At 41.6% G+C, this 24,887-nt stretch overlaps 1 protein-coding gene across 1 annotated transcript in view; it reads right to left on the bottom strand.

The window, feature by feature from the left end:
* Positions 1-24,887, bottom strand: part of gria1a (glutamate receptor, ionotropic, AMPA 1a) — a 79,589-nt gene that overhangs the window by 25,712 nt on the left and 28,990 nt on the right. Inside the window, 7 exon segments of the mRNA XM_031302518.2 lie at positions 12,916-13,364; positions 13,677-13,883; positions 17,550-17,660; positions 18,329-18,433; positions 19,507-19,674; positions 20,320-20,478; positions 23,361-23,414. Coding sequence (XP_031158378.1) covers positions 12,916-13,364; positions 13,677-13,883; positions 17,550-17,660; positions 18,329-18,433; positions 19,507-19,674; positions 20,320-20,478; positions 23,361-23,414 — 1,253 coding nt within the window.

The following is a 24,887-nucleotide window of genomic DNA, read 5'->3' as shown; positions in this document are numbered from 1 at the left end:
GGCTTTTGTTAATTAGAGTTTCTTTAACTATGCCTTTGCTGTTTGTAAGTTCTTAATTCCCTATAGCCCTTTATCAAAAAACAGCCGGTAAAAAAATGCATTATAATATGGGCATGTCTGGATAATTAACCAGCATAAAATATTTATAAATGTCATTACCTTTTTATGTAACTTTGCCACCATATAGGTCACTGTGGTTCCTAGAACCACACGCAAAAGGGCAATTTTGATCCTCCGCTGTGACTTCAAAATTGAACCAAGCTCTGAACAGACATGCCAAATTGGTTTGATGTGCAACACACGATGCTTTTAGCGCACACTGGGCCACAGAAAACAACAAACACTATTTGAAAATGCACTTATCTGCCGCTTACATTGTGTTTGAAGCTTTTCACCACTTCATTCAGTCTCCATCTGTCTCGATATTGCAAAATGAGACACTAGGGAGTGAGAATGTGTTATGGCTAATATTGTTGCAAAGTGGTGGGTTTATTTCAGATTTTTGTTTGCTTGGTTGCTCTTGTTTTGATAGTGGCACGATTGTTATATTCTCCAAGGACAGACTAACATGCAAGCTTTAAGCAGGGAGCAAAAAATATGATTTATTAAATGTCTCTCTCTCTCTCTCCCTCTAAAGGTCAGTATTACCATGCCATTGAGGTAAAAAGAGAATATTATGATAATGCTGTTACAGTACCAGCCTGCAGCAACCTCACCAAAAGCTGGTAATTGCACTTATTCAAGTACGCAAATGGAAGATTTGACAAAAAGCATGATGATTGAAAATGCTATGTAGTTGTTTAATGTATGCTGGTTTCATTAAGAAGCAGCAGAGTTAAGTGCTGCTTTGCAACATATGGCTTGTTTGAGTAGTGGTGCATAAAAAAGCAACCACTCCCAGCCATTTGGAGCGTTGGTGCAGAAGAATCAATACGACTGAGATATGGCTGTAATCATTGTATCAGTGGCTGTAAACGGGGTCGCAGAGTGATATCATGGATGCTGTCTTAGCCTCATGTAACCTGAGATAAGTCAGTGCTGGCGAGCTGTGAGAGCGATCGCTACGCGCCCACACACATACGCACAGCCTCTTAGTCACTCCAGCCAGAAAACAGGAATCCAAACAGATACATCACAACTGTTCACTGAAAATCAATACCTTCAGCACACACATAAACTGACTTATAGTGCATCCAATTTGGATGTATAATAACACAAAGAGATGACATGCATGTGCACTCAGCTGCAGTTTCACAGAGCCGAGACACTTGATGTGAAGCTGCACTGCTCTGACAGAAAAATCTGTGTCTCTTTACGGTTGCCATGGCAGCACACTCTGCACTCCAAACAGTACAGCTGAACTGAGAGAGACTTTAGTCATGTCACTCCTCCTCCCCTACCTCTCCCTGTCTTTCTCTCTATAAGGGCAACCACCCCTATAGTAGAATAGAATTGCTATTACAGAGTGAAAGCTCTCATTAGGGCTCCTTGTAACTTAAAAGGGAGCAAACACACAGATGACTGACTAAGTATCAAGGCCCACATCTTTCCAGTCAAACTATTGACAATGTTTACTTTGGTCCAGGTAGATTTCCCATGTGGCCTCGGGCCTGGTATATAATTCATGGTGGCAGGAAAGACATTCACTTGTCACAGCTTGATTAAAGCAAAGCCTTTTCTGCTGCTGGAAGCATATGTGTGCCTCTGTGTGACTGTGTTTTAAATGCAGAGTTGACGGAGTGTATGCCTCTGAGGGGATGGTGTCTTTGTCTGTGTACAAAGTGTGATACCCCAGTGAGATCCTCTGGGTGTGTGTGTGTGTGTGTGTGTCACTAGTTTCTGCTAGTGAGTGTGCATGCATGTATGATCAAAAATTGCCTTCATGCAATGTCTAGATAAATAAAACATAAGTGATGCCGTGAACTAAACTGAACTGGCTCTTTATGAATAAATCATTCCTCCTTACCAAGTCTTCCCCAACTGCTTTGAAGCAACTCATTAACACCACAATTATGTAACTCAGTGGCTTGTAACACGATCTAATGTATTGCTGTTAATGATAATAAAAACAACAATAACGCAAAGTGATACATAATACGATAAGATCAATAATTCCCTTAATCACAAAGAAATCACTTGGCTCTTCCCTGGGGGCCTGATTAGCAACTGAACAGCCTCTGACATTGGATCATGCAACAAACTGTACCAGATAACACTACTATTTATGATTTCATAAACTTTGTAGGCAGGGTTTGGCTGCATTATACAGACACATGTAACATTTTTGAAATGTAAAATACAGTGTGCTGTGTAAAATGTGGGTTAAAGGAAGAGAAACACCTACTGTGAAACAAAATGGAATGAAACATAAAATGGATTAAAATAGCACCAGCAATGGCGGTGCCAAGTTAATTGTTACGAGACAATATGCATGATTTTGCATATTTTAGGCCCTTAAAGCTGGGGTAGTCAGTTTATTTTTGGTGTTGTTGGGCAAGTATTCCATAATAATCTTTCAGGATATTGTACTTCAAATGGTCTGAGAGAAAACAACATTGCTCCACCTCCTCTTGGCTCTGTTTTCAGGCTTTAAAAAATCTAGCCCATGACGGGAGACTTTGGCCATTCACAGGTCATTTCAGTGAGAGAGAGAGAGAGAGAGAGAGAGAGAGAGAGAGTGTTCAGATTGGCTGTTCTACAAATGCAGATGCACGTGCACGTCCCATCGGTGAAAGTTCTGCTAACCCTAGCCAAAGGCTCACGACTGCAGCTAATTTAAGACTAAACTATTAGATAAGAGAGACTTCATTGTCATCCATCTATTTACACTACATAGAGGAACGAAACTGTGTAAAAATGTAGTCCAGTTTATTGTATTGAAAACAGTCGGGAGAGCCTTGGGTTAGCCTTTAGCCTAGCACAAATACCATGGCTCGTTTGCCGCGTTTACGTTATTTTCTCACACCACCTATGGCATCTTCTTGTCTGAATGGAAGCAGCCTGCTATGAGGAGCAGAGGCTGAGACGCCAGAGGCAGGTTGAGAAAAAACGTAAATGCGGCACACAAGCCGGTAGTTTAGCCTTCTGCTAACCATAGCCTACAGCCTCCAATCACAGTGTGTCATCTCATACTTAACATACTTAACAAAGAAAACAAGACGATAAGTCTCATAGAATTGCCACTATATAACAGCATTGGGATGAAATGAATGACTAGTAGTACTTGTACAGGCCACTGGATGTAGCCGGTGCATATGCCTGTGCTCATCTGATGGGAGGAGGTCTCACTCTATTTAAAATTCTGGCATTTGTTTGCTTTCTGCCTCCCCCAGTTTTAACTATATACCATGTATACTGGATTTGACACTATTCAAACAGCCAGTAGTTTTCATTCCTGTGACTACACTATGAGTATCAAGTTGAAAAGAATTGAAAACTGGTATGTGATAGATACTCTCCCACACTGAACATTTTGATGTCTACCTATATTTGTCAAATTCTCACCCAGTGCTAATGCAGCTGCAAGCGGGGAACAACATGGTGGTGTGTTCAGGGACACTCTGACATCTTAAATATCACAGTTTTTAAAACTGCATTGGTTCAGAATAGAATTATTACAAGCCAATATTGACAGAAATTAAGCAACAAGCATCACTGTATAACAAAAAACTCACCCGGGCTACCATAATACAGTCCATACTCAATCCATTATTGAATGATTCTGACCGCCCGGCGGAGAAATTGCTGTTGTGGCAGGCGGGGTGTGAGTGACAGAGCTGATTAATTTCAGTCTACAATCATGTAACGAGAGCAACACAGGCACTGAGGAGAGGAGACACCTCCACGGGGCCATCCGACACACACGCGCACGCACACACGCACGCACACACACACACACACACACACACACACACACACACACACACACACACACACACACACACGCACGCGCGCGCACACACACACACACACACACACACACACACGTGTGCACACACACGCACACACACACACACACACACACACACACACACACACACACACACACACACACAGACATAAACATCTCAAAACACATTCACAGGAGGAACATCATGAACCCACGCCTTTTTACTCATGTTCTCTTCCTGCCTGTGCTCCCACCCGATACAGGTCCCGCTGAATATGCTGCTGCTTTTCCTACTTTTATAGCCAGCTAACAGACGATTGGCTCCCCTTTGCCATGATTTGTTGGTGCTGTATGAAAGTAAATTCATCACTTGCAATGTTTAATACACCTGGATTTACACCATCTTATGTCCTGCAGTTGCTTCACAGTAAAAGCATCCCATTGTTGCTTCCAGCAGCAATGAAGAAGAAAATACATATCTGAATGAATTAGGACGAAAACATCTTCTTCTTTAAATACTGCACAAGCTTATGAAATCCGAGCCCAAGCTCCAATAATTTTAAGGCATCTGAACAGGCTTTAAAATGTGTCCAGATGTGATAGAGCATTTCTGATTGCATTTGATGCATGAAATGACTACTATACAACTTACCAAAGCCAAACACATACTGTTACTATGAAAAAGATAAAATCACACTCACACATTAAATCTTCCAGTGTATGAGGTGTGCCAGGAGAAACAGGAAGCATCAGCGAAACCATGAGATGAGAGGGAATATGCCACACATGATTCATTTTTAACCAAACACAACCACTGCAAGAGGCTATAAAGGATGGGAAGCATAGCAGATGAGAGGAAGCCTGAAAAGAGGTGATAGGAGAGGAAGTAAATGGGTGGACAGACGAATAGATGGAGTGGTGTGGGGGGGATCACTCTAAGAGTCCACCTGTCTGCAGAGATAAACACAAGGAGGGCCCAACAGCACGGACTGGAGCTTATTGGAGGGCCAGACTGACAGTGCTGACATTTAGAAAGAGCACAGTAAACAAGATCTAGAGAATAAATAGCAGGGGAAGCAGGGTGGCTAATACACACACTTAAGTACTGTACACATTAATGCATCACATCAATGTATGAATACATGCCTACAAACATGTATACACACACTACATGTATATGAGCACATGCATGCACACACGCACAAGCACAAGCATGCATGCACACACACACACACACACACACACACACACACACACACACACACACACACAGCCGCCTGTAAACCTTGACGAGATACCTTTAGACCAATCCGTTACTGCGAGGCAGCAGACCAAGATAATGACAATAAGTGCTTGCTTTTAATAGAACCAGCCTACACACACACACACACACACACACACACACACACACACACACACACACACGCACACGCACGCACGCACGCAGACAGGGAAATTAAACACGCCTACTGATTAATCCAGGACAGAGTGGATCGTCAGTGTTGTTCCTTGGCCTTTTGTCTCTGATTAAATGGAGAAGCATAAAGAGTAAGGTGCTTTGAGCTGCCTACCTCAGAGCTGAATGCACCTCTAGAACATTCTGTCCTCACCGATTAGTGACAAAGGCACAGTGTCGAGCGGTTTACAAGCACCTGCTAAGAAATGTCTGTTTATTCAGAGATGGAATGTCTTTTACATGTTTTTGTTATTTAATATTTTATACCAATAAGACAATATTAAACTATCAGCAGTTGATGGTATTGAGCCACAATGTATAGATAAAAAAATAAGTAGATATGAAATAAATAATCACATGATTAACGTGTATAAAATACATAAATGAACCAATAAGAGAAATAAAGAGATTGACCGAGCAACCGGACTGCCTTTTAGATGCTGGCGAGAGCTTTGCGAAATAAAAGGCTGCAAGACAGACGGTGAGCTGGCCATCTTGCTGTTGGACTAGTAAGTAATATTAGCTTGCTTGCCATGTCTTGTGTTGTTGCACTTGCTTGATGTTTAGCTGTGTTAGCAAAGTTGTTGACTCACTAGATTATCATATGTAAAGCAATAATAACAAATGCACCTGTACAGCTGTCCATATTGTCAAGTAAGTTGAGATCCCTGACGTAGGCCAACAAGTGGGAAACAAGGGACTTTCTATCATTGGTCTTTACCCAGGAAGATTGGGGACTCTCCGCCTGAGTAGGTAATGAAATGCACAATGAATAATAGCTAAAAGTTAAAAGGTGATTTTAATGCTACAAGCAAAACATGTATGGTAATTCAAAAATGATTATATGAAGAATGTAACCATTTGAGGAATGATTATTGGTTGATTATTAAGTGTATGACAATGATAAAAATCATATGACAAAATGTATTAAGCAAAGAGGAAGTAATGTATTAGGAATTGTATGTATTATATGTTGAAATGTTGAAGCTACGAGGGAGAAGGCACGTACACCAAGAGAGAGAGGAAGTGACTCGTACGCATGTACAGACACACAAACTTGCCAACACATACAGTTACAGACACACAAACTTGCCAACACATACACATACGGACACACATACAGACCACAGCGCACGCACATTTTTGAAAGGATAAAAAGAAGCAACTCAGGGTGGATCGGGGTTAGTCCTCCTGCCGGCTCTCGGGGTTCAAGACTTGCTGTTCAATCGACCACATCGGAGCAACTCATTTTTGGACTTAAAAATGCAACTCAAGAGACAGAGCAACGAACAAAGCTACTATCGCAGAGAGAGAATCTCCTATTACTTATGGCCGGCACGGGAGCGTCGGGCAGAAGGAGGATTAACCATCCCCACCCGGCCTAAGGATTACAATCTGGATTTTAAGGAGCACTCTTTCGTTCACCCTGCCAACAGTGACTGTTTTGGATACAAGACTTTGGGGACTTTTGGATTGAGTCGGGAGTTTGGAAGTCTTTCCAGCTCTCAGCGAAGGCGGTCGCTTTTTCTCCCTCTCCCTCCCAGGCCTACCCTGCTTGCTATCTTGTCTCGTGTTGTCTAACTTTTAGAGACTCTCCCTGCAAGGCTCTACAAATACCCAAAATCATGGAATTGATTAACTGGTCTCTCAGCGCAATTGACACTGTATTCTCGAGGAGGAGCACTGGTTCGGGTGAGCCAGCATGTCCTGACAGGACGTTTGCTGCGGGGTATACGATGGACGGCTGGGAGAAATGGCGTGTCGTGTGTCTCTCTGCTCTTTCCATGGAGGACGTTGAGGATATCTACCTATTTGGAACCCTGATGACTGGAATGTTGCTGATTGGAGGATGTTTCACTCTGGTTTATCGAAAAATTGGAAAGACTTTGGTAGCTGTCCAAAGCCCAAGGAAGCTGCCTGGCCTGACTGAAGCTGTCGAAAAAGCGATCAGTTCGCAAACTGGAACTATTAATCACGAGACGGAAAACAACATGGTAATGACCCGCGGCTTGGATACCATCATGAAGAAGGTCACGGATTTGGAAAGAAAAATTGACCAGTTGAACAATTTTACAGTTGGACAATAGAATGAATGTTTAAATTAGAGCAGCCATTCGTTTAGACAAAACAAATTTCATCTTTCGGCTCCCTTATCCTGAACGGCCTTGCCAAGGCCGTATCTTGGAACAAACAGTCACCCTGTTGGGGCTCTGCAAGCGAGACTCTCTTGGTTCCTCCCCCGTCTTCCCCACTGCCTGCTGATTGTCGTATCGGTTCTGGACTGTTCAAGGGTGTCACCATGGCAATGTGCTGTGTTATCGCTATAACATTCTGCGGACTGGGACACTAGTGGGACTGCCGGGCTGTGCGTTTCTCAGCAGGCCAAACTCCCCCAACCTACCCTCTCCCCAGTCCCACGCCTTCGCTGCCAAATGTGCAACTGTACATTTATGTTATGTTATGTTATGTTATGTTCAGCAGTGCAAATGCACTGTTTGTGTGCTTATGTGCTGAGGTGTTTTTTCCTGTTCCCACACTGTTCTTATCTTTATGAGGATAGTCTGAGAGTTGCTTTTTTTCCCCCTCTCCTCTCCTCATGTCATGCTGTTTCTGTCCCTGCGAGAGTTAAGAGAGAGTTGTGATGGCGCCGAATATGGCGACTCGGTGTGTCTGTGCGTGTTGCTTTAATGTGACATGCACCTACAGCACAAGGACAAATTCCTTGTGTGTATAAACGTACTTGGCAATAAAGCTTTTTCTGATTCTGATTCTGATTCTGATTTCAACAGCAATCCAGCAGTACGGCAGGCTAGGAAGGACTGTACTGACGAGCACATCCCTTCCCTCTCTGTCCCTACAAAATTGGACATTCGACCTACCAGCTACAAGCCTTTTCAACAGGGGTTTGAAAATTTAAACAATTTTTACTTTATGAATTTTAGATCAAATTAATCATTTTTAGTGTATGAACAATCAATAATGAATAATTATATGCTGTATACGCTCCCTTGCTAAATCCTGCAATAAAAGCTCTTATTGAAGTTAAAGAAGAATTTGTGGACATTGATTCCTGACGTCTCGTCCTAGGTAATAAGTAACAGGAGGTGTGTTCAACAACTAAAGAGGTTCTAATAGGTTGCTCTAGCCATAGAAATGAAACAGACCCTTGGGGCTCACTGTACGAGCCACTAAAACCAAACCTAGCAACTAACAAGTGCACAGATCATTAAGAGGAGAGCTGCCGTTAACGTGCGTGACTGGTGCGGTACCTGACCCAGGGGCCATTCGGTTGGGTGCGGTGCTAGAGTAAGCAGGGTAGACGTACGGAAGAAGGCAGTTAGAAGCTAGGCGTGTCTCCTCGTCACCAGCTTAAATAGTCCCTTGACCTAGCAGGGTAATACCCATAGGTGAAGAGGCTCGGACCCTTTAAACAGAGAGCTGGTCCAGGACCCCCTCAAGGGGGTTAACTCTGGGATCTAACAATATTTACAAAAGCGCTGTATAAACGAATTACACTCTGATACTGTAAGGGCGTAAAATCACAATATCAAAAGTTCCTCAGTGTAATCTGAATACTTCTATCACGACTGTAAACTGTGACGTATTGCTGATTTTCTGAGAATCTTTTGTTAGTGTAAAAATAAATAAAATCCCACCTGTTGTTGTTGAGCTTTTCTTTCTTAAACGTAACAGTAAAACAAAAATCCAGTAAATGGAAGACATAGATAAAGGAAATAACCAAAAATGATTTTTTTTTACATTGAATTAGGCTTTACAAAAGGGCACCTTAAACACCTGGTATTAGAATGATATAGGTAGGGCTCATTACATACTTGGAAATGAATTAAAGGTATAGTGCGTAACTAATTTATATTAATGAATGTCCGTTACATTCAAGCCACTGCCAAATGTTGCTACAAAGCTCATTAAGACTATCAGCTCCACACAACTATCTCTGTATTTCTCAGTATGACTATGTTTACAAAATGGTGTAGTCCAGCGACATTCGCGGGCAGCAGCACGAGTGATGCGTTTTACATCACCGCTGAGAAAGGACAACAGCAGCGTTCAGCTTTGGAGATGAAGAGGACATAGAAATTACAAGATAATTACCTCTTCTTAATCCTCCATGTCCTCCTTGATTTGACGAGTTAACTAGCAGCTGCGTGGGGGTGGTTCGTGATCACCGGAGGCTTGCCTCATGTGGATGCACCGACAGTGTTGTTGTCATTAGTTAGAATTCCTCATGAGGGCTAGAGAAATTACATACTATAGCTTAAAAAAAGTGCATAAATACAAGTTGTAAATGACCTTAGGCCAAAAACATATGCAAATGCATACATCAACAAAAATGTTCTCACAAAAGCCTCTCCGGATAAAAAAACAAATTCTCTCAAAATCCCCAAACCCCAAATGCAATGGTACACCATGCATGGTGTTCGGGTGAAACCCTGACAACAGAGTATGTGCGGTTACGAGTACTATTGCTTTCATCTGACAAAACACAAGCAATAACATTACATGTCCTTTGAAATCCTGCAGATGAGCTCTTAACGCTTTAGGAGATCAACACACACCTCTGTGTGTGAATACAGGCTGTGCTAACTAGAGCAACTAGGTCACCCAAATATTCAAGGGGAAGATGTTTCCTTCAGGGCAGTATTCAGTGGGGTGAAACATTCACTGTGTTGGTTTTTAAGACACCAAGCAAACTCCACCATGCTGATTGCCTCATGACGGACTGCTGCACACGCTAACCGACTTGTGGCATTTTCTTTTAATGCTGCCTCTTTTAAAGACCTAAAAAATGAGAGCGTCACCTTGGAAGGACATTGGAAGAAACGGAAGACATTTGACTCAAGTCCTTGGAGAATAGGAGGCCTTAAAGCTGCCACCCTCTCTGATGACATCCTCTGTTCTAACTAAAACCTAATCAGGACATAAAAAAGGACGAAATTGTTCGTGTTTCTAGGCAAAAAAATACCTCAACGCTACAATTTTATTGCTACTATGTCACATCTATCTTTATCAGTAGGTAAACGGAACAATCTTGTTTCAGTTTTTACAACTGGAAAAGAAAAACAGAATGTCTTACATCTGGTTAATTTGCAGTCAAAGGTGGCATCAGCAGAATTGCTGCAAGCAAAGAAACAATCTGTTTTGTCCTCTTAAACAGTCTGTGAAACTTCTTGCATCAGCAGAGCTTGCTCCCCCCCCCCCAAGCAAAACAAATGCAAATTATGTGAAAATACGAGTGAACCCATGTGTGGTCAAGCACAGAGACATACAGTACACACAAAAGCACACACACAAAAAAAATGTGTGCGTGTGCATACAAAGAGAGACCACAGGGAATGGACAGTTTGTGGATGCATAGTGACATTCTCTTTCTCTGTGAGGCGTACAAGGAAATCAATAGTTATTGAAGATGCATTTTCTGGCTGTAAAAGAAGAACACACGAACAATAGGCTTCATCCTGCACGATGCACAGCCTCCAGGCAGAAAATGGTAAATGTCAGGTGAGGGCCCACAGGAGCAGGGATCCAGGCATGTAGGTGCAGAGATTTTCTCTTTTTTTGATACTTGTGTACAGTTAAGAGCAAAGCAAAAAATACATTTTGTTACAGTAATAACACATACACAAGATGGAAGCCAAGATAAAAATGGACTGTTACACATTGCTGTAATTTCTTTACCCTTCAGCCGCACAATTAGGGAAGGCTGACTGAGCAATGCTGCTATTTCACAGTAACTCCCCTCTAAACAGATAATCATGTTCAGACCAGGGCCAGCAACACAACATGTCTCTGTCACTGATCAGCTTAGAAAATGCAGGGATCGGTTCACCTCAAATGCAAGAAAACATGTTTTCTAAGCTACATATAATGGTATCTATCCATGCAGATAGTTTTGGTTTTAATTGCTCAGGCTTCGAGATATCCATCTCTGAGATATTCCCCAGTACAATGGAAGTAAATGAATCTTAATTTGTGGTGCGCACAGCATTGACAAATGCCATAAAGAAAATTAGAGGTGCAACGATGAATCGATTAATCGATTAGTTGTCAACTATTAAATTAATCGGCAACTATTTTGATAATCGATTAATCAGTTTGAGTCATTTTTTTAATTAAAAAAAATAAGATTTCTCTGATTCCAGTTTGTTAAATGTGAATATCTTCTAGTATCTTCTCTCCTCTGTGACAGTTAACTGAATATCTTTGAGTTGTGGACAAAACAAGACATTTGAGGACGTCCTCTTAAGCTTTGGGAAACACTGATCCACATTTTTCACCATGTTTTGACATTTTTATAGATCAAACAACTAATCGATTAATCGAGAAAATAATCGACGGATGAATCGACTATGAAAATAATCGTTAGTTGCAGTCCTAAAGAAAATTCAACAGTCACGTTATACAATGTCCTAAATACTCTGTGCCAGATGTTACTTTGAACAGTTTTAACCGGAACTACTTCTCCACTTTCTTTATGAGGACTATTTCTTTAGAATAGTTATGAACCTTGTGAAAAACACTGTGTTCTGCTGATTATCCGGAGTAACCAGTCATTGTTTCTGGAAACAAGACGTGGCTACTGCATTCTTATTAAATATAATTTTCAATCCCGTGAGCACCACAAACTAAATGTCATTCATCTCCATTGTGTTGGGGTGGAGGCAGAAATCTAAAAATCTGGGCAAGAATAGCAGATCATCCAAGCCCACTTACAATTATTCTACTAAGCAACAGCATTGGCCATCCATCCTCACAGTATAGTTACTACAGTATAGATGTATTATGCATATATGCACCACCACATTGCATAATGTATGTAGTTTAATGTTTAAAGAGACAAGAAGCGCTGTGTATATCTGTGACCTAACCTGTCTCTGCTGGTTCAGAGCTAACAGTGATAATACTGACATTATCTTCTCATCTCCTCCTGCTAGTCCCTCTGGAAAGCTCAGAAAGTCGACCTCAGTGTCTCTAATTTCAGACACTTAATGAGATTTTTAATTGGTGACCTTTTGGGAAGGGTTTCATACCACAGCTCCTGAGAGCACTCGAGGGGAAGCAAACACATAGCACTCAATACTCACGCCAGGATCCTTCATAACAATCTCCGAAGGGTCTGATATTTAACTTTCCCCACAGATTGATTGATCAATACACAGACCGACGGACTGATTTGTATTTAAAAATTTGAGAACATTGGAGGAAGCTAACAACAACAACACGTTTTAACAGTCCTAGAAGTCCATGGCATGTTTATACCACCACAGGAAGCATTTGGAAACAGGAGAATAAAAATCCAACACTCATGACCACGTCATAAACTCCCTCTGCTGCTCTTCATCAAACTTTTATTGTTGCTCTGTGTGACAAATGACTGGCAAAGAACAAAATCTCAATAAACAAAGCCCAACTGAGTTGAACAAGAAAGCAACACAGCGAAATATATTGTACGTAGGTGGCGCTTAGTGTCTCTTTGTGTACCAACAAACAAAAGCTAGACTCAAAGCACTGTGGTTGCAATACATCAACATTTGTGGCTTGGGTTTCTTACCGTGGTGAGATATCGCAGCCCTGCTGCATGAAGGCCCCCAGTGAGAACCAAAGGGAGTTGAAAATGCCAAACTCATTGGTTTGCTCAGGACTCTGCTGGTTGGTGTTCTGTTGCGTTGGTGTCTGGCCCTGCTGCATTGCCCCGTTGGAGGCTGATGCTTGGTTGGGAGACTGCGGCTCACTGGCCTCCTCGTAGTCCTCAGCGTGCCACTCATACGGACTGAATCGACTGACAAGGAACAGGACGACACTGACGCCAATATAGGCAAACACAATGCACATCCAGATCTCGTAAGCCAGCGGGTCCAGGAATGAAAACACGCCAGGTTTGGATTTGGTGGGTTTCTTGATCATAATGGAGATACCAAGGGACATGAAGGGCTTGGAGAAGTCGATCACTTCTTCACGGACCAGGGTGATGGTCAGAGGAGCCACAGCCACATCTGCTTTCTGAGGGAGGGACACGGAGGCGGGAAAGCATGTAAAGAGAAATACACAGGGTCTTTATGTTCTGTAGTATGTTTGTTAATGGTAAAAAGCGCAAGATTGTCTTCATCAAAACACCTATTGTAAATAATTTAAGTACACTATGCATGGCTCTTGGAATGGCAATGTCGGTCAGTCAGTTGGCTTCAGCTATATTTTGTGTTCAGTGCTAATTGGGTATTCAACTTGTATTAGTAGTTTAGTAGTATATGCTGTTATATATTTTCCATCTTTAAATGGGAAATAATAATTCAAAACAAAACACTGTTCACTCACCCCATAAACCAGTTCCCCTACCATGCCGTTCCACATCTTGGTTTCCGGATCTCTGGCCCCATATTTGCCATCTGAAACAACCTTCAGTTTGTACTGGTAGCCCACATGTTTGGCTATTTCTGCAGCCAGCTCGACAATGTAGCCCTCGTACTTGTCATTTCCCGCAAGCTGCTCGTGGTTCTTCTTCAGCATCACATATGGAGACTCCTGTTGGATGAAAGGGCAACCATGCAATCATCTATTTTAATTCAATTACACCCAGTGTCAGAAATAACATACAGAAACAGTTTCTGAAAAAATTAAGAATTTCGCTGATGTAAAAACAAAATGTGTACTGATATGCATCATTTCTTGACACAAGCTGTTGTGACTGTACCATAACTTTTACAGCAGGACAATTTGTTAAACTAATTAAGTCAGAGACAGCATTATGGATTATACTAATGATTTAGCATGTAGTTAAGTTTTATATTACTATTTAAAAATGTGGGAAAGGATATTATGGTTGCATTTTATGCTTCAGTGCATCACTTATCTTTTTACCCCCTGCTCTCAACTAAGGCTTTGGAAAAAAAATCTCTCTATGAAAGGTATGAATTAAAAGATAATTATATGAAATTGCAAGGTATTATTTTGGCTTTGTTCCTTAAAGGTATGGTATGTAATTCAAATACAAAAGGTGCCTAAGTATGATCATTAGGACAGCATTGTCGCATTGAAAAGAGTGTTAATAACATAAAAAAGGTCATGAGGAAGTGGAGGAATTGGACTGAGTTATTAAAGCTGAGAAGACATCGGATCTGAGACCAAGAAATATCTGTGTGTCTGTGCATGGGTGTCTAAATTTGAGCTGTGTAAATAGTGAAGCAGACTTTGCTGACCTCTGCTCCAGGGCCAGGTTGTTCTTCTTGTTATATCATAGATATATATCGTACCAACATTTGTACAGCTCACACTGATTGGTGTCCTGACAAATTACAGTTGACATAACACCTGGGGCCCCACTATTCTTTAAGAAAACTGTATTTCTCATAGAATTCCAGTCAACTCAGTCTGAACCGTCCATCAGCACTTGGAGGGCTCTAATTCCCACAAGTTGTTATGTGTGCCTGCTTTTAGCTAAGGCTGTGCTGAGCGGAGCAAATCCTCCCATCATATTTCATCGGGGTCTGGAGATGTGGGGGTGGAGGGGTTCCTCTGTGTGTTACAGTGATCTGGGTTCCCCTGCTTTTTATGGTTGAGGTGAAGGTAATCATTGTTACACATGGAAAGCCGAGGCCCACTGGTAGAGAAACGGCACCCCAGGGAGACAGTGGTGAGAAAGGTCTGGCGTGAAGCGCTTCGACAGAGTATGCACTTGCAGTCGCAGACAAAGACAGAGACACACACAGAGACACACACGCGTGCACAAGCAGGCATGACATGGCATACAGAAGGTCCTCCAGGATTCAGTCTCATTGACATCGAACAGTTCCACGGAGATCCGCTGTCACTCATCCATTGTTAAATATAACACAGACACACACAAGAACACATATCAAACACACTTTTTGTGTACAAATGAAAACACACACAGAAATACAAAATACAACAAAATACATGTAAATGAATAGTGTATGTTTGATTAGTTTTGCCGTTGGTGAAATTGTAAAAATCAACTTATGTTATTCCTATAAGACCAATTTAAACAGACTTTTTGAAAATTACATAAATTTACTCTTGCATGCTACCATTTCTTGCTGGAAGCCCTATTAAAATAACTGTATTTGTTTTATTGGCTGTACAGTGAGCCAGTATGCCATTAAAAACCAACTCCAAGCATGCTAACACTAAATCTTAAAATTCCATTCATGGCCTGGTTTTTGGGTATAACCCCACGATTGTGAAGACACCAAGCTCCAGTGCTCCATTAGACATGCTCCGCTTCACTCCTCCAGATCTCCTTTAAACCCCGGCCTGGTCTGTGTGCAGAGAATGGGACAGTAGGGATTGTGGGAATGCACAAAGTGACACCTTCACAGTGGCAAAACAGCACACTCCCTCAAGCAACGAATCAGCGAGCAAAAAAGTTAGACAGTGAAAAAAACTCTATGGCTACCCCGCAGCCCAATAACTGTTCACACCTTATCTCTTCTCTTAGGTTCCAAGACAGAGAACCAATTTATCTTCCTGGAAAAAGGGACACTGATAGGATAGGAGATTATGTCAGAGAGACTTATTTTAGGTCCATTCCCTTGGGAGACTGCAACCTTCGGGAGGATCTTCACTTTTTTTTAATTAGAAGTCGATACACTACATGTTAAGTTTTGAATAATATACCCAATGTTCTACATCATTTGCCAACTTTTTTGTCTAATGTATCACCAGAGTCCTGTTAGATACACTCAAGTACCCCTTCATCAACATCACCTGTTGTTTTCCTAATGTGTTCATTTGACTTCATTTTAAACTGGATGCTATTTATTAATTATATAAAAGTAGCCCTTGTTACAACAGAATTTTCATAAAATGTATGTATCGATGTTAAGGTCAGTTTGCAAATGTACCATTTGGAGTGGCAGAAGCTATTTCTTTAAGCCATTTATCATTGCTTTTAGCCATCCATTTTAACCATTTATCCTTTACCTTTAGTTATCTATTTCAATGATTAGCCATTACTTTAAGCTAACTATTACAGTAATTAATCATTGCCTTTAGCTAACTATTTCATCATTTAGCCATTACCTTTAGTTAACTATTTCAACAACTTACATTGCTACCCCTGGAAACAATCCAGATTAATATAAACAGCCTAAATTATCTATTGTATAACATATTTTTTGCCCTTTTTATTGTTGTTAAATCAGGTTTAAACAAACTGTGTACTATGTACTGACTGTATCAGTGTTAGTGCTGGGGTTTATTCAGAGTGAAACACTCACTATTGCAGCCATTTTAGACACAATTTGTTGACGCTTAGGCAATGCCTTCCCCCAAGTGGGAAATACAGTTGCCTTCAGAAATTCCCCATATATATATATATATATTACACATTTAATCCATGCATTGGATAGCAAGTTCAGCAAAATAACATGGTGGGAGTGATTTACAGAGATAAAAGACATTTTCACTTAAAAATAAATACCAGGAGTTCAAAAAAGAACCAGCGCTGAGCTCCAGGCATCCACAGACATGAAGTATCCTCTGATATAAAATTTTCAACACGATACAGACACTGAGAACATACTGTACCTGCAAAGATATACTACAATCGTTATTATCCCCTACTGTACAGTATATGAGCCAGGTGTTGCAAGCTATGTCCCTTTCTTTTGAGAAAATGTCATGATAACCTAGATGAGAGCTGGTCAGATTGAATCTTTGCTGCCCTATTCTCAAATCCAACCTCTTTCACAGACCCCGGCAGCTCCATCTCTGTATGTAAGCCAAGATACTGAACACAACCTGACCAAGTCGTGTTTAACAGCCTGATGGAGAAAGCTGAGGCAAATAAATAACATGGCATGACAAAGACATGTTGTTCTCCAGTGCTATTTAGTACTGTATAACTACTACCACAATGATGAATGCACACTTTGTCTCCTAACATTAAACGTGAGGCTGTGTTGTCCTTTTAAACATATCTTAAATATGTACAGTGGAACTCTGCGAATCAGTAAGTTGCCAAATGATGTGATTGTGATCATGATTCTGAACAGGCACGAGTCAGACAGAAAGAAGTTAGCAGAATAGAGCTGGTAAGGGAAGGAAGGGAGCAAGATACAAGTCTGCTGAATTCTTTCAAGGGGCTGAACTCTATCATAATAGAAAACTAACAAATGTTTCGGTCTCGTTCTCACCCGTCCCTTCTCCCCTTCTCTCTATTTTACTTACCAAAATAGTGGTGACTATGTAAGTTCTGTTCTGCAGGACGCCAGTCTCGTTGCTGCCTCTCACGAAGCTGGCAGTAGTCACGTACTTTTCATCTTCATTCCAGTAGCCAACCTATGATGAGGAGAATGTCAAAATGTCAAAAAAGTTAAAAGTGACATTTAAGACATTTGAAACAGAGGTTAGCACACACAGTCTGAGACATGTTTTGGGTGACTTTATAAAAAAACCATGGTCACTACGAATATTATGTTAGCTGAAGCAATACCGTACTGTATGTATAATTCAGGGTAGTTTTAGCCACTATTTGCATTTGATTAAATTGTTCTTATTTAGAGATTTCTGGTGTACCTTGTCCACCAGCAACATGATTTTTTCCACTTTGGTTTTCTTTTATTTCCATTTCAGACAATTTCCAATTATATCATTCCTACTGATATATTGACACGGTATATTATAAACAATACTACGTTGATGATTTCAAACGTTTATTGCTACAGGAGCTATTACAGATTTCGCACACAAAAACAATTAACTTTTTTTTTAGAAATTATAATATATTATTATTATATACAGTATATATTACACACATTTTTGCAGAAAAGCATCACCGGGTAAAATGTAGGGATTTTTTCAAAGGATGTAGGATAAATTCTTGTCTCTGATTCGCTTTACCTACTCAAAATGAATAATGTAATCATTATAAATTGTTACTCTCTTTTTAAAAATGGTCCTTGAGCAAAATACATATCATTAACTGGGGCCTCAGGCTCCAGACTTACCTTCTTTGGTCCAGAGGGGGCCAGTTCCATGACGCTAACGGTGTAGTTGGTTCTGCGGCCTTTCTCATTGAACTGAATGTGACCAGTCAATCCATCTATACGGACCTGTAATGGAGTAATAGATACTGAATAAGTCATTGACAGGATCAGAATTACCCAGCTCATGGGTAAATAATGGCTGCAATGAAGCACGATATGCATGCAGTCCTATTTCTTCATGTCTGCGCTGACAGTAAGCATTTGCATGCCACACTTGCATGTTAAGCATATCTTGCATGTGTTTGTATAGTATTCATTTGTGAAACTCCACAGTGACTGGTCCCTGCGGACATGAATGACAGACGGTGTGCGTGTATGTGTACAGCGCAATGTGTTTGTCTTGGCTGTGTGATTTAGGAGTTGTGTGAGTTAATTGAGCGAACACGGCTTCCATCTCCAGTCCATCCACAGGCAGATGGCTAGATTGACACTGAGCAGGCCTCTGCACAGCCACTCTGCAGACAGAGCCTCAGGCTGCACACACACACACACACACACACACACACACACACACACACACACACACACACACACACACACACAAACACACTCACACACACACACACACACTCACATGAAATTACAAATGTGCCCTCAAATCAGTGCATTTATTATACCTTACATACTTCATGTAGATGGTGTTTCAGGCTACAAACATTACATATTGGACTTTTAGTTGTATTTTTAATTGGCCGCTCTATTTCTGCAGTTACTTTTTAAAAATTGAATGTTCGATCTAATTAAACAATTGTCCTTGATATACACGCTATTACAAGCACGAGTGTCTGCATGTCTCAATGAGACACTGTGAAGTCTCAAGGCCAGTCCAACATTTCTATTTACAATGCCAAAAATTTACAATTCTAAACTCAATTGCTGATGTCATATTGCATGATGATCACGGCGGAGTGTTATTGCCTGCAGGATTTGTTTACTAGCCGTGATGTCACATTTGATACTGCACAGCTCTCCTACGACTTAATGTGAACTTTACACGACAGAATGAGACCTAATTTGTTCAGCCAGCCCCAACTCAGGAGCCGTTAGCCAATGTGCCACTCAAGAATTTGCGCGAGTGTGTGTGAGTTTGAGGTTCTATGTATGTGCATGCGTGTGCACACATTAGTATGCACACATACCTGCTGCAAGGCTCTCTGGATGTCTATGCCCTGTCCCCAGGGAGCTGGTGGGTTGGCAAGACACTCTCCAGCGTTGCCCCTGCGAGAGATGTCTATCCTCTGTCTCCTTAAATTCTGGAAGGCCGTGGACATGACTTTTACCCCGTCATATGTTAGAGCGCCTGTGTACTGTAAAGAGAAAGCAGACGATTCAAAGTGAAGCAGACAGTGATAAAAAACTGATTAACTTATTGGCTAAAGAGAGGCATGGCAGCAAAGACAACATTCGACGAATTCCAAAAGCCTCCCTCAGCTTTGTGTTTACCCCCAAGGATCATTTCTTATTACCTTAATTATTAGTTTACAGCTTGACCCTGTAAAAACACACAGACGTTTGGATTTGGAATCAATCCTCTATCTTAGCTGGTTGGACAGTTGTTTTGGTTTGAAATCAATAATAATAATGAAATAGCAGAAATCCCAGATCTGAATCACCACACTCAGACACGATCAAGGGTTATCTGTCCAACACATTTCATAGAAACCCTTTCTTTTCCCTTTCTCTTTCCTCATAGCTTTTTGCAATATGCTGCTGACAGTCACAAAAAAACTGACAAGGGAAATAACAGCCCATTTGGCCGAGGTAACCATAACCTCACAAAGAAAATCTAATCACACCTTCTGAGAAAGATGGCCTGATCATGATTTAGTTTGTTACTTCAAACGTGACATCTTGGCATATCCTGTGCTGCCTTACAACTTCTTGTATTAACGCTTCAAAGATAGAAGAAGGAGAATAAAAGAAGGACAGATCAGAGAGCAAAGCAGTAGTACTTTGAGTCCACTCTTGGGCACTTTGGAGTCTTTGTTATCAAACTCCATCCACTGCTGGACAACACGGCTGACGGCCGGCTCAGAGTTGTTGACGAGCTGGAAGCCGGTGATGTTTGCCCCACCTTTCCTCAGGTCTGTCAGGTCGATGTCCAGGAAGCCCTGAGACAGGAAGTGGACAGGCAGAGAGATGAACTGAGACATACATGTCGAAAAAGAGATATGTATATAGGTAAAGAAAATTGCAGTTTCTTTCACATGCACAATGCATGATTATACTAACTGTACGCAAAGCAGTGCAGAGAATTTAGTGAAATTCCTGGCAGTGGACATTGAACCATACTTGCTGGAGTGACAATAGCAAATGGGATGCTAGATCATTGGTTCCAAACCTTTTTGGCCTTTGTGACCCCTAAAACAAATGAATGCGTACTTGCAGCCCTTTAGTAGAAATAAACATAATTTTGTGAGAGAAATATGTTGTATTTTCTTTTTTTAATCATTTTGTGACCCCTCAGATTTTAGAGGGTAATTCTGCAGAATGCACTACAGTGTACAGGTAGTTACTGTTTTTAACTGTACCATCAAAAGTGCAAGGGTTAATAGCATAATGAAACAAATCCTTCTTTTTCTGGTTTTCCCACTGAGCATACTTCATCTTAGTCTTTCCTGAGGGGTGAGAGAGAAAAATGTTTGTGTTCAGTCCGGAGCTAATCTCTGATAGACTAAGTCCTCATAGGCTACTGTTAACAATGGCAGGATCAAAACCTCATAGGCTATGGGGAACAATGCAAGGGATGCCTCGGGCAGAACAGAATGGAGAAGGAAGCGTTTCACTGTAACGGTAGCGCCTACATCTATTTTCCCCCCCCTGACTATTATGTGGAGGAGGCTGTTTTTCAGAGCAGGTAGAAAGGCAAATTCGGTCTCTCAGCAGGCTGCCTATCAGCGCGGGGGGAAGAAGAAGAGGCAGATGAGTGGGAATGGGTGGGAGTAGAAACCGAGCAGGAGAGCGGGAGAAAAGATTTGTCCGTGATTTGAAGATTTAAGAGCAAAGTTTTGACTGATGAAAAGAAAAGGTGTCTCTCCTGCTTGCCAGGTATTTGTCTGACAACACACAACTTTCCATCCTTTCTCTTTCTGCTCTGATGTCATTTGTTTCATGTCATGTGATGCTTCATCTCTGAGGCCATATGTCTATCTCAAACTCTCACTTCTTTACTTTCTCTGATCGTCACATCCACACGGTAAAGATAAATTAAGTCAAAAAGAAGTGGCTGGCTGTTAACCAGCATACATTTCAGATTGTTTCATGCCCTTCTGGTGTCAGACATTGTCACAGGTACAAAATAAAAGGCTAGTTCAAGCTACAGGAGACAAATGCAAGCAACGAAGAGGGGTGGTGTTAAGTCTCCCCCCTCCTCTCACCACTGTCTCTCTAATGTACCTGTGTGTGCTGCCAGGTGTCCATATTTCTCAGCTGAGCAGTCTGTGTCTTTTTTCTGCATCATATATGAGCTAATGCATTGCAGTGAGCTGAAGAGGTTACTATAGAAACTAGCCTTTGCTACCACTGGATATGGAGGTTTTTTTTCTGACAGATATTTGATCAACATTTTAACCAACATTTTTCTCTATCGCTAGGCAATGTTTTTCAGATTAACACACACACACACACACACACACACACACACACACACACACACACACACACAGAAACACACACATATCACATATCATTAGGTGGGCTTTCAAACCCAGTGGCTTGTATTACGCTAGACTGGAGAATAGAGCTAATAAACCAATAAGTGAAGCCTCGGCTCCCTTCTTACCACCCCCACTTTGCTCTGCTCCTCCTGTTACAAATTAGGACATTGATGCACATCGGCCAGCACCACGGTTTACCACCCGCTAATATCACTCAGGCCCAGATAAAGAGGGTAAAAACTAGCACTGACTCCTAACAGCTCATTCTGCTCCTAAATTTCTTGGCGTGCCAGCACCAAATTCAAAGAGTGATATAAACAGCTGCTTGTGCACATATATTCATGTGATAAAGACAGATAAATTGCAAATTGCAAAGCTGAAGAGGTTACTATAGAAACTAGCCTTTGCTACCACTGGATATGGAGTTTTTTTTCACAGATATTTTTCAACATTTTAACCAACATTTTTCTCTATCGCTAGATTATGTTTCTCAGATTAACACACACACACACACACACACACACACACACACACACACACACACACACACACACACACACACATATAGCTGCAGACGTACACACAGCAAGTAAATTAGGACATTTCTAAAAAAGGTGCAAGTAATTTATAAATGACATTAGTGACCACTTTGTGTATCAGCTGTTATTACCGTCTGAGCCTTATCATTCAAAATTAAATCTGGCAAACTGGCCAGATAAAAGAGATTGAGCCAGTCTAAAACCCCAGCAGTCAGAAATTGTTTTGCCAGCAGCTGCATATTAATGCTGTTATTACTACAGCTTTGGTTGATGTCAATTTTCTCTTCATTTGGTTGCTTTTAGTGAGTCTGAACAGTGCTGAAGCGGCCTGCACACCATTTGCATTGAGAAGATGGCAGCAGACCAGTAGAGCTAATGGTTATAAGCTTGCATACATTTACTGCCTGACCTTTTTCTGTAACTGTAAGTCTGCATAGATTTCTGACTGTAACATGTTTCCCGCTTGTGCTTTACTATAAGTCTACTGTGCTGCTGTGATGTCTGCAGGTTTGATGGTCCAGTGAAAGAATATATGAAGTAGCTGAAGAGGAAAATGGAATGAGAGAACATAAAAGACATAAAAGCAGATAGGCGAAATTATTCGGCACATGCAAGTCTATTAAACTAGCAATAAAGCACCGAAGGTCTGGAATCCTTTTAAAAGCCAGATTTCATAGCAATGCTATTCATTCATGAAGCATGGATGTGTGAGGACAAATACAGTATGTGGAAATATTTCAAAGAAATCTAAATATTTAAAAAGAGGCAGTGATATGAATAATAATGAATATTCCTTACCAGGTTAGCCAGAATGTAGTGGTAGCTCTTTGCATTTTTGCCTTGCTCGACAATCTGGAAGACAAGGTCAGAGGAGAGAGAATAAAATGTCTGTGATACAAAAACAGACAGGTGGTTCATATATATGTGTGTGTGTGTGTGTGTGTGTGTGTGTGTGTGTGTGTGTGAGAGAGAGAGAAGGGTTTTGACAGAGAGGAGTCTCAGCAGTATACCTGGTAGAGTGCACAGTACTTTGTACCTTGTGCAGGACAGACAATACATCAGAGAAAAGGCACACACTTAGCATTCAATATAATAAAAGATTAGTGAATTAACATAGATCAGCTTTAATACAATAGTAAAAAAAACTCAACATATCAACAGACTCCATATAATAAAACCCATCAATGTAGCTTATAGAACATCTCATTTTTGATTAAGAAAGCACATTTTTATTTGTTTGACAGGTTTTTTGTTTTTGTTTTTATTTAGGATTTTCATTTCTTGACTTGTCTCTTCTCTCCTCTCCCCTCCTCTCCTCTCTCCTCTCTCCTCTCCTCTCCTCTCCTCTCCTCTCCTCTCTCTCCTCTCCCCTCTCCTCTCCTAACCTCTCCTAACCTCTCCTCTCCTCTCCCCTCTCCTCTCTCCTCTCCTCTCCTAACCTCTCCTCTCCTCTCCTCTCCTCTCTCCTCTCCTAACCTCTCCTCGCCTCTCATCTCCTCTCCTCTCCTAACCTCTCCTCTCCTAACCTCTCCTCGCCTCTCATCTCCTCTCCTCTCCTAACCTCTCCTCTCCTCTCCTCTCTCTCCTCTCCTCTCCCCTCTCCTCTCTCCTCTCCTAACCTCTCCTCTCCCCTCCTCTTCTCTCTCCTCTCCTAACCTCTCCTCTCCTCTCCTCTCTCCACATTTTTATTTGTTTGACAGGTTTTTTGTTTTTGTTTTTATTTAGGATTTTCATTTCTTGACTTGTCTCTTCTCTCCTCTCCCCTCCTCTCCTCTCTCCTCTCTCCTCTCCTCTCCTCTCCTCTCCTCTCCTCTCCTCTCCTCTCCTCTCCTCTCCTCTCTCTCCTCTCCCCTCTCCTCTCCTAACCTCTCCTAACCTCTCCTCTCCTCTCCCCTCTCCTCTCTCCTCTCCTCTCCTAACCTCTCCTCTCCTCTCCTCTCCTCTCTCCTCTCCTAACCTCTCCTCGCCTCTCATCTCCTCTCCTCTCCTAACCTCTCCTCTCCTCTCCTCTCCTCTCCTCTCCTCTCCTCTCCTCTCCTCTCTCTCCTCTCCTCTCCCTCTCCTCTCTCCTCTCCTAACCTCTCCTCTCCCCTCCTCTTCTCTCTCCTCTCCTAACCTCTCCTCTCCTCTCCTCTCTCCACATTTTTATTTGTTTGACAGGTTTTTTGTTTTTGTTTTTATTTAGGATTTTCATTTCTTGACTTGTCTCTTCTCTCCTCTCCCCTCCTCTCCTCTCTCCTCTCTCCTCTCCTCTCCTCTCCTCTCCTCTCCTCTCCTCTCCTCTCCTCTCCTCTCTCTCCTCTCCCCTCTCCTCTCCTAACCTCT

Source organism: Sander lucioperca, chromosome 1, assembly GCF_008315115.2.
Source record: "Sander lucioperca isolate FBNREF2018 chromosome 1, SLUC_FBN_1.2, whole genome shotgun sequence".
Classification (NCBI taxonomy): Eukaryota; Metazoa; Chordata; class Actinopteri; order Perciformes; family Percidae; genus Sander; species Sander lucioperca.
Note: the sequence above shows the minus strand (reverse complement) of the source record. Positions and strands in the feature narration are given on the sequence as shown.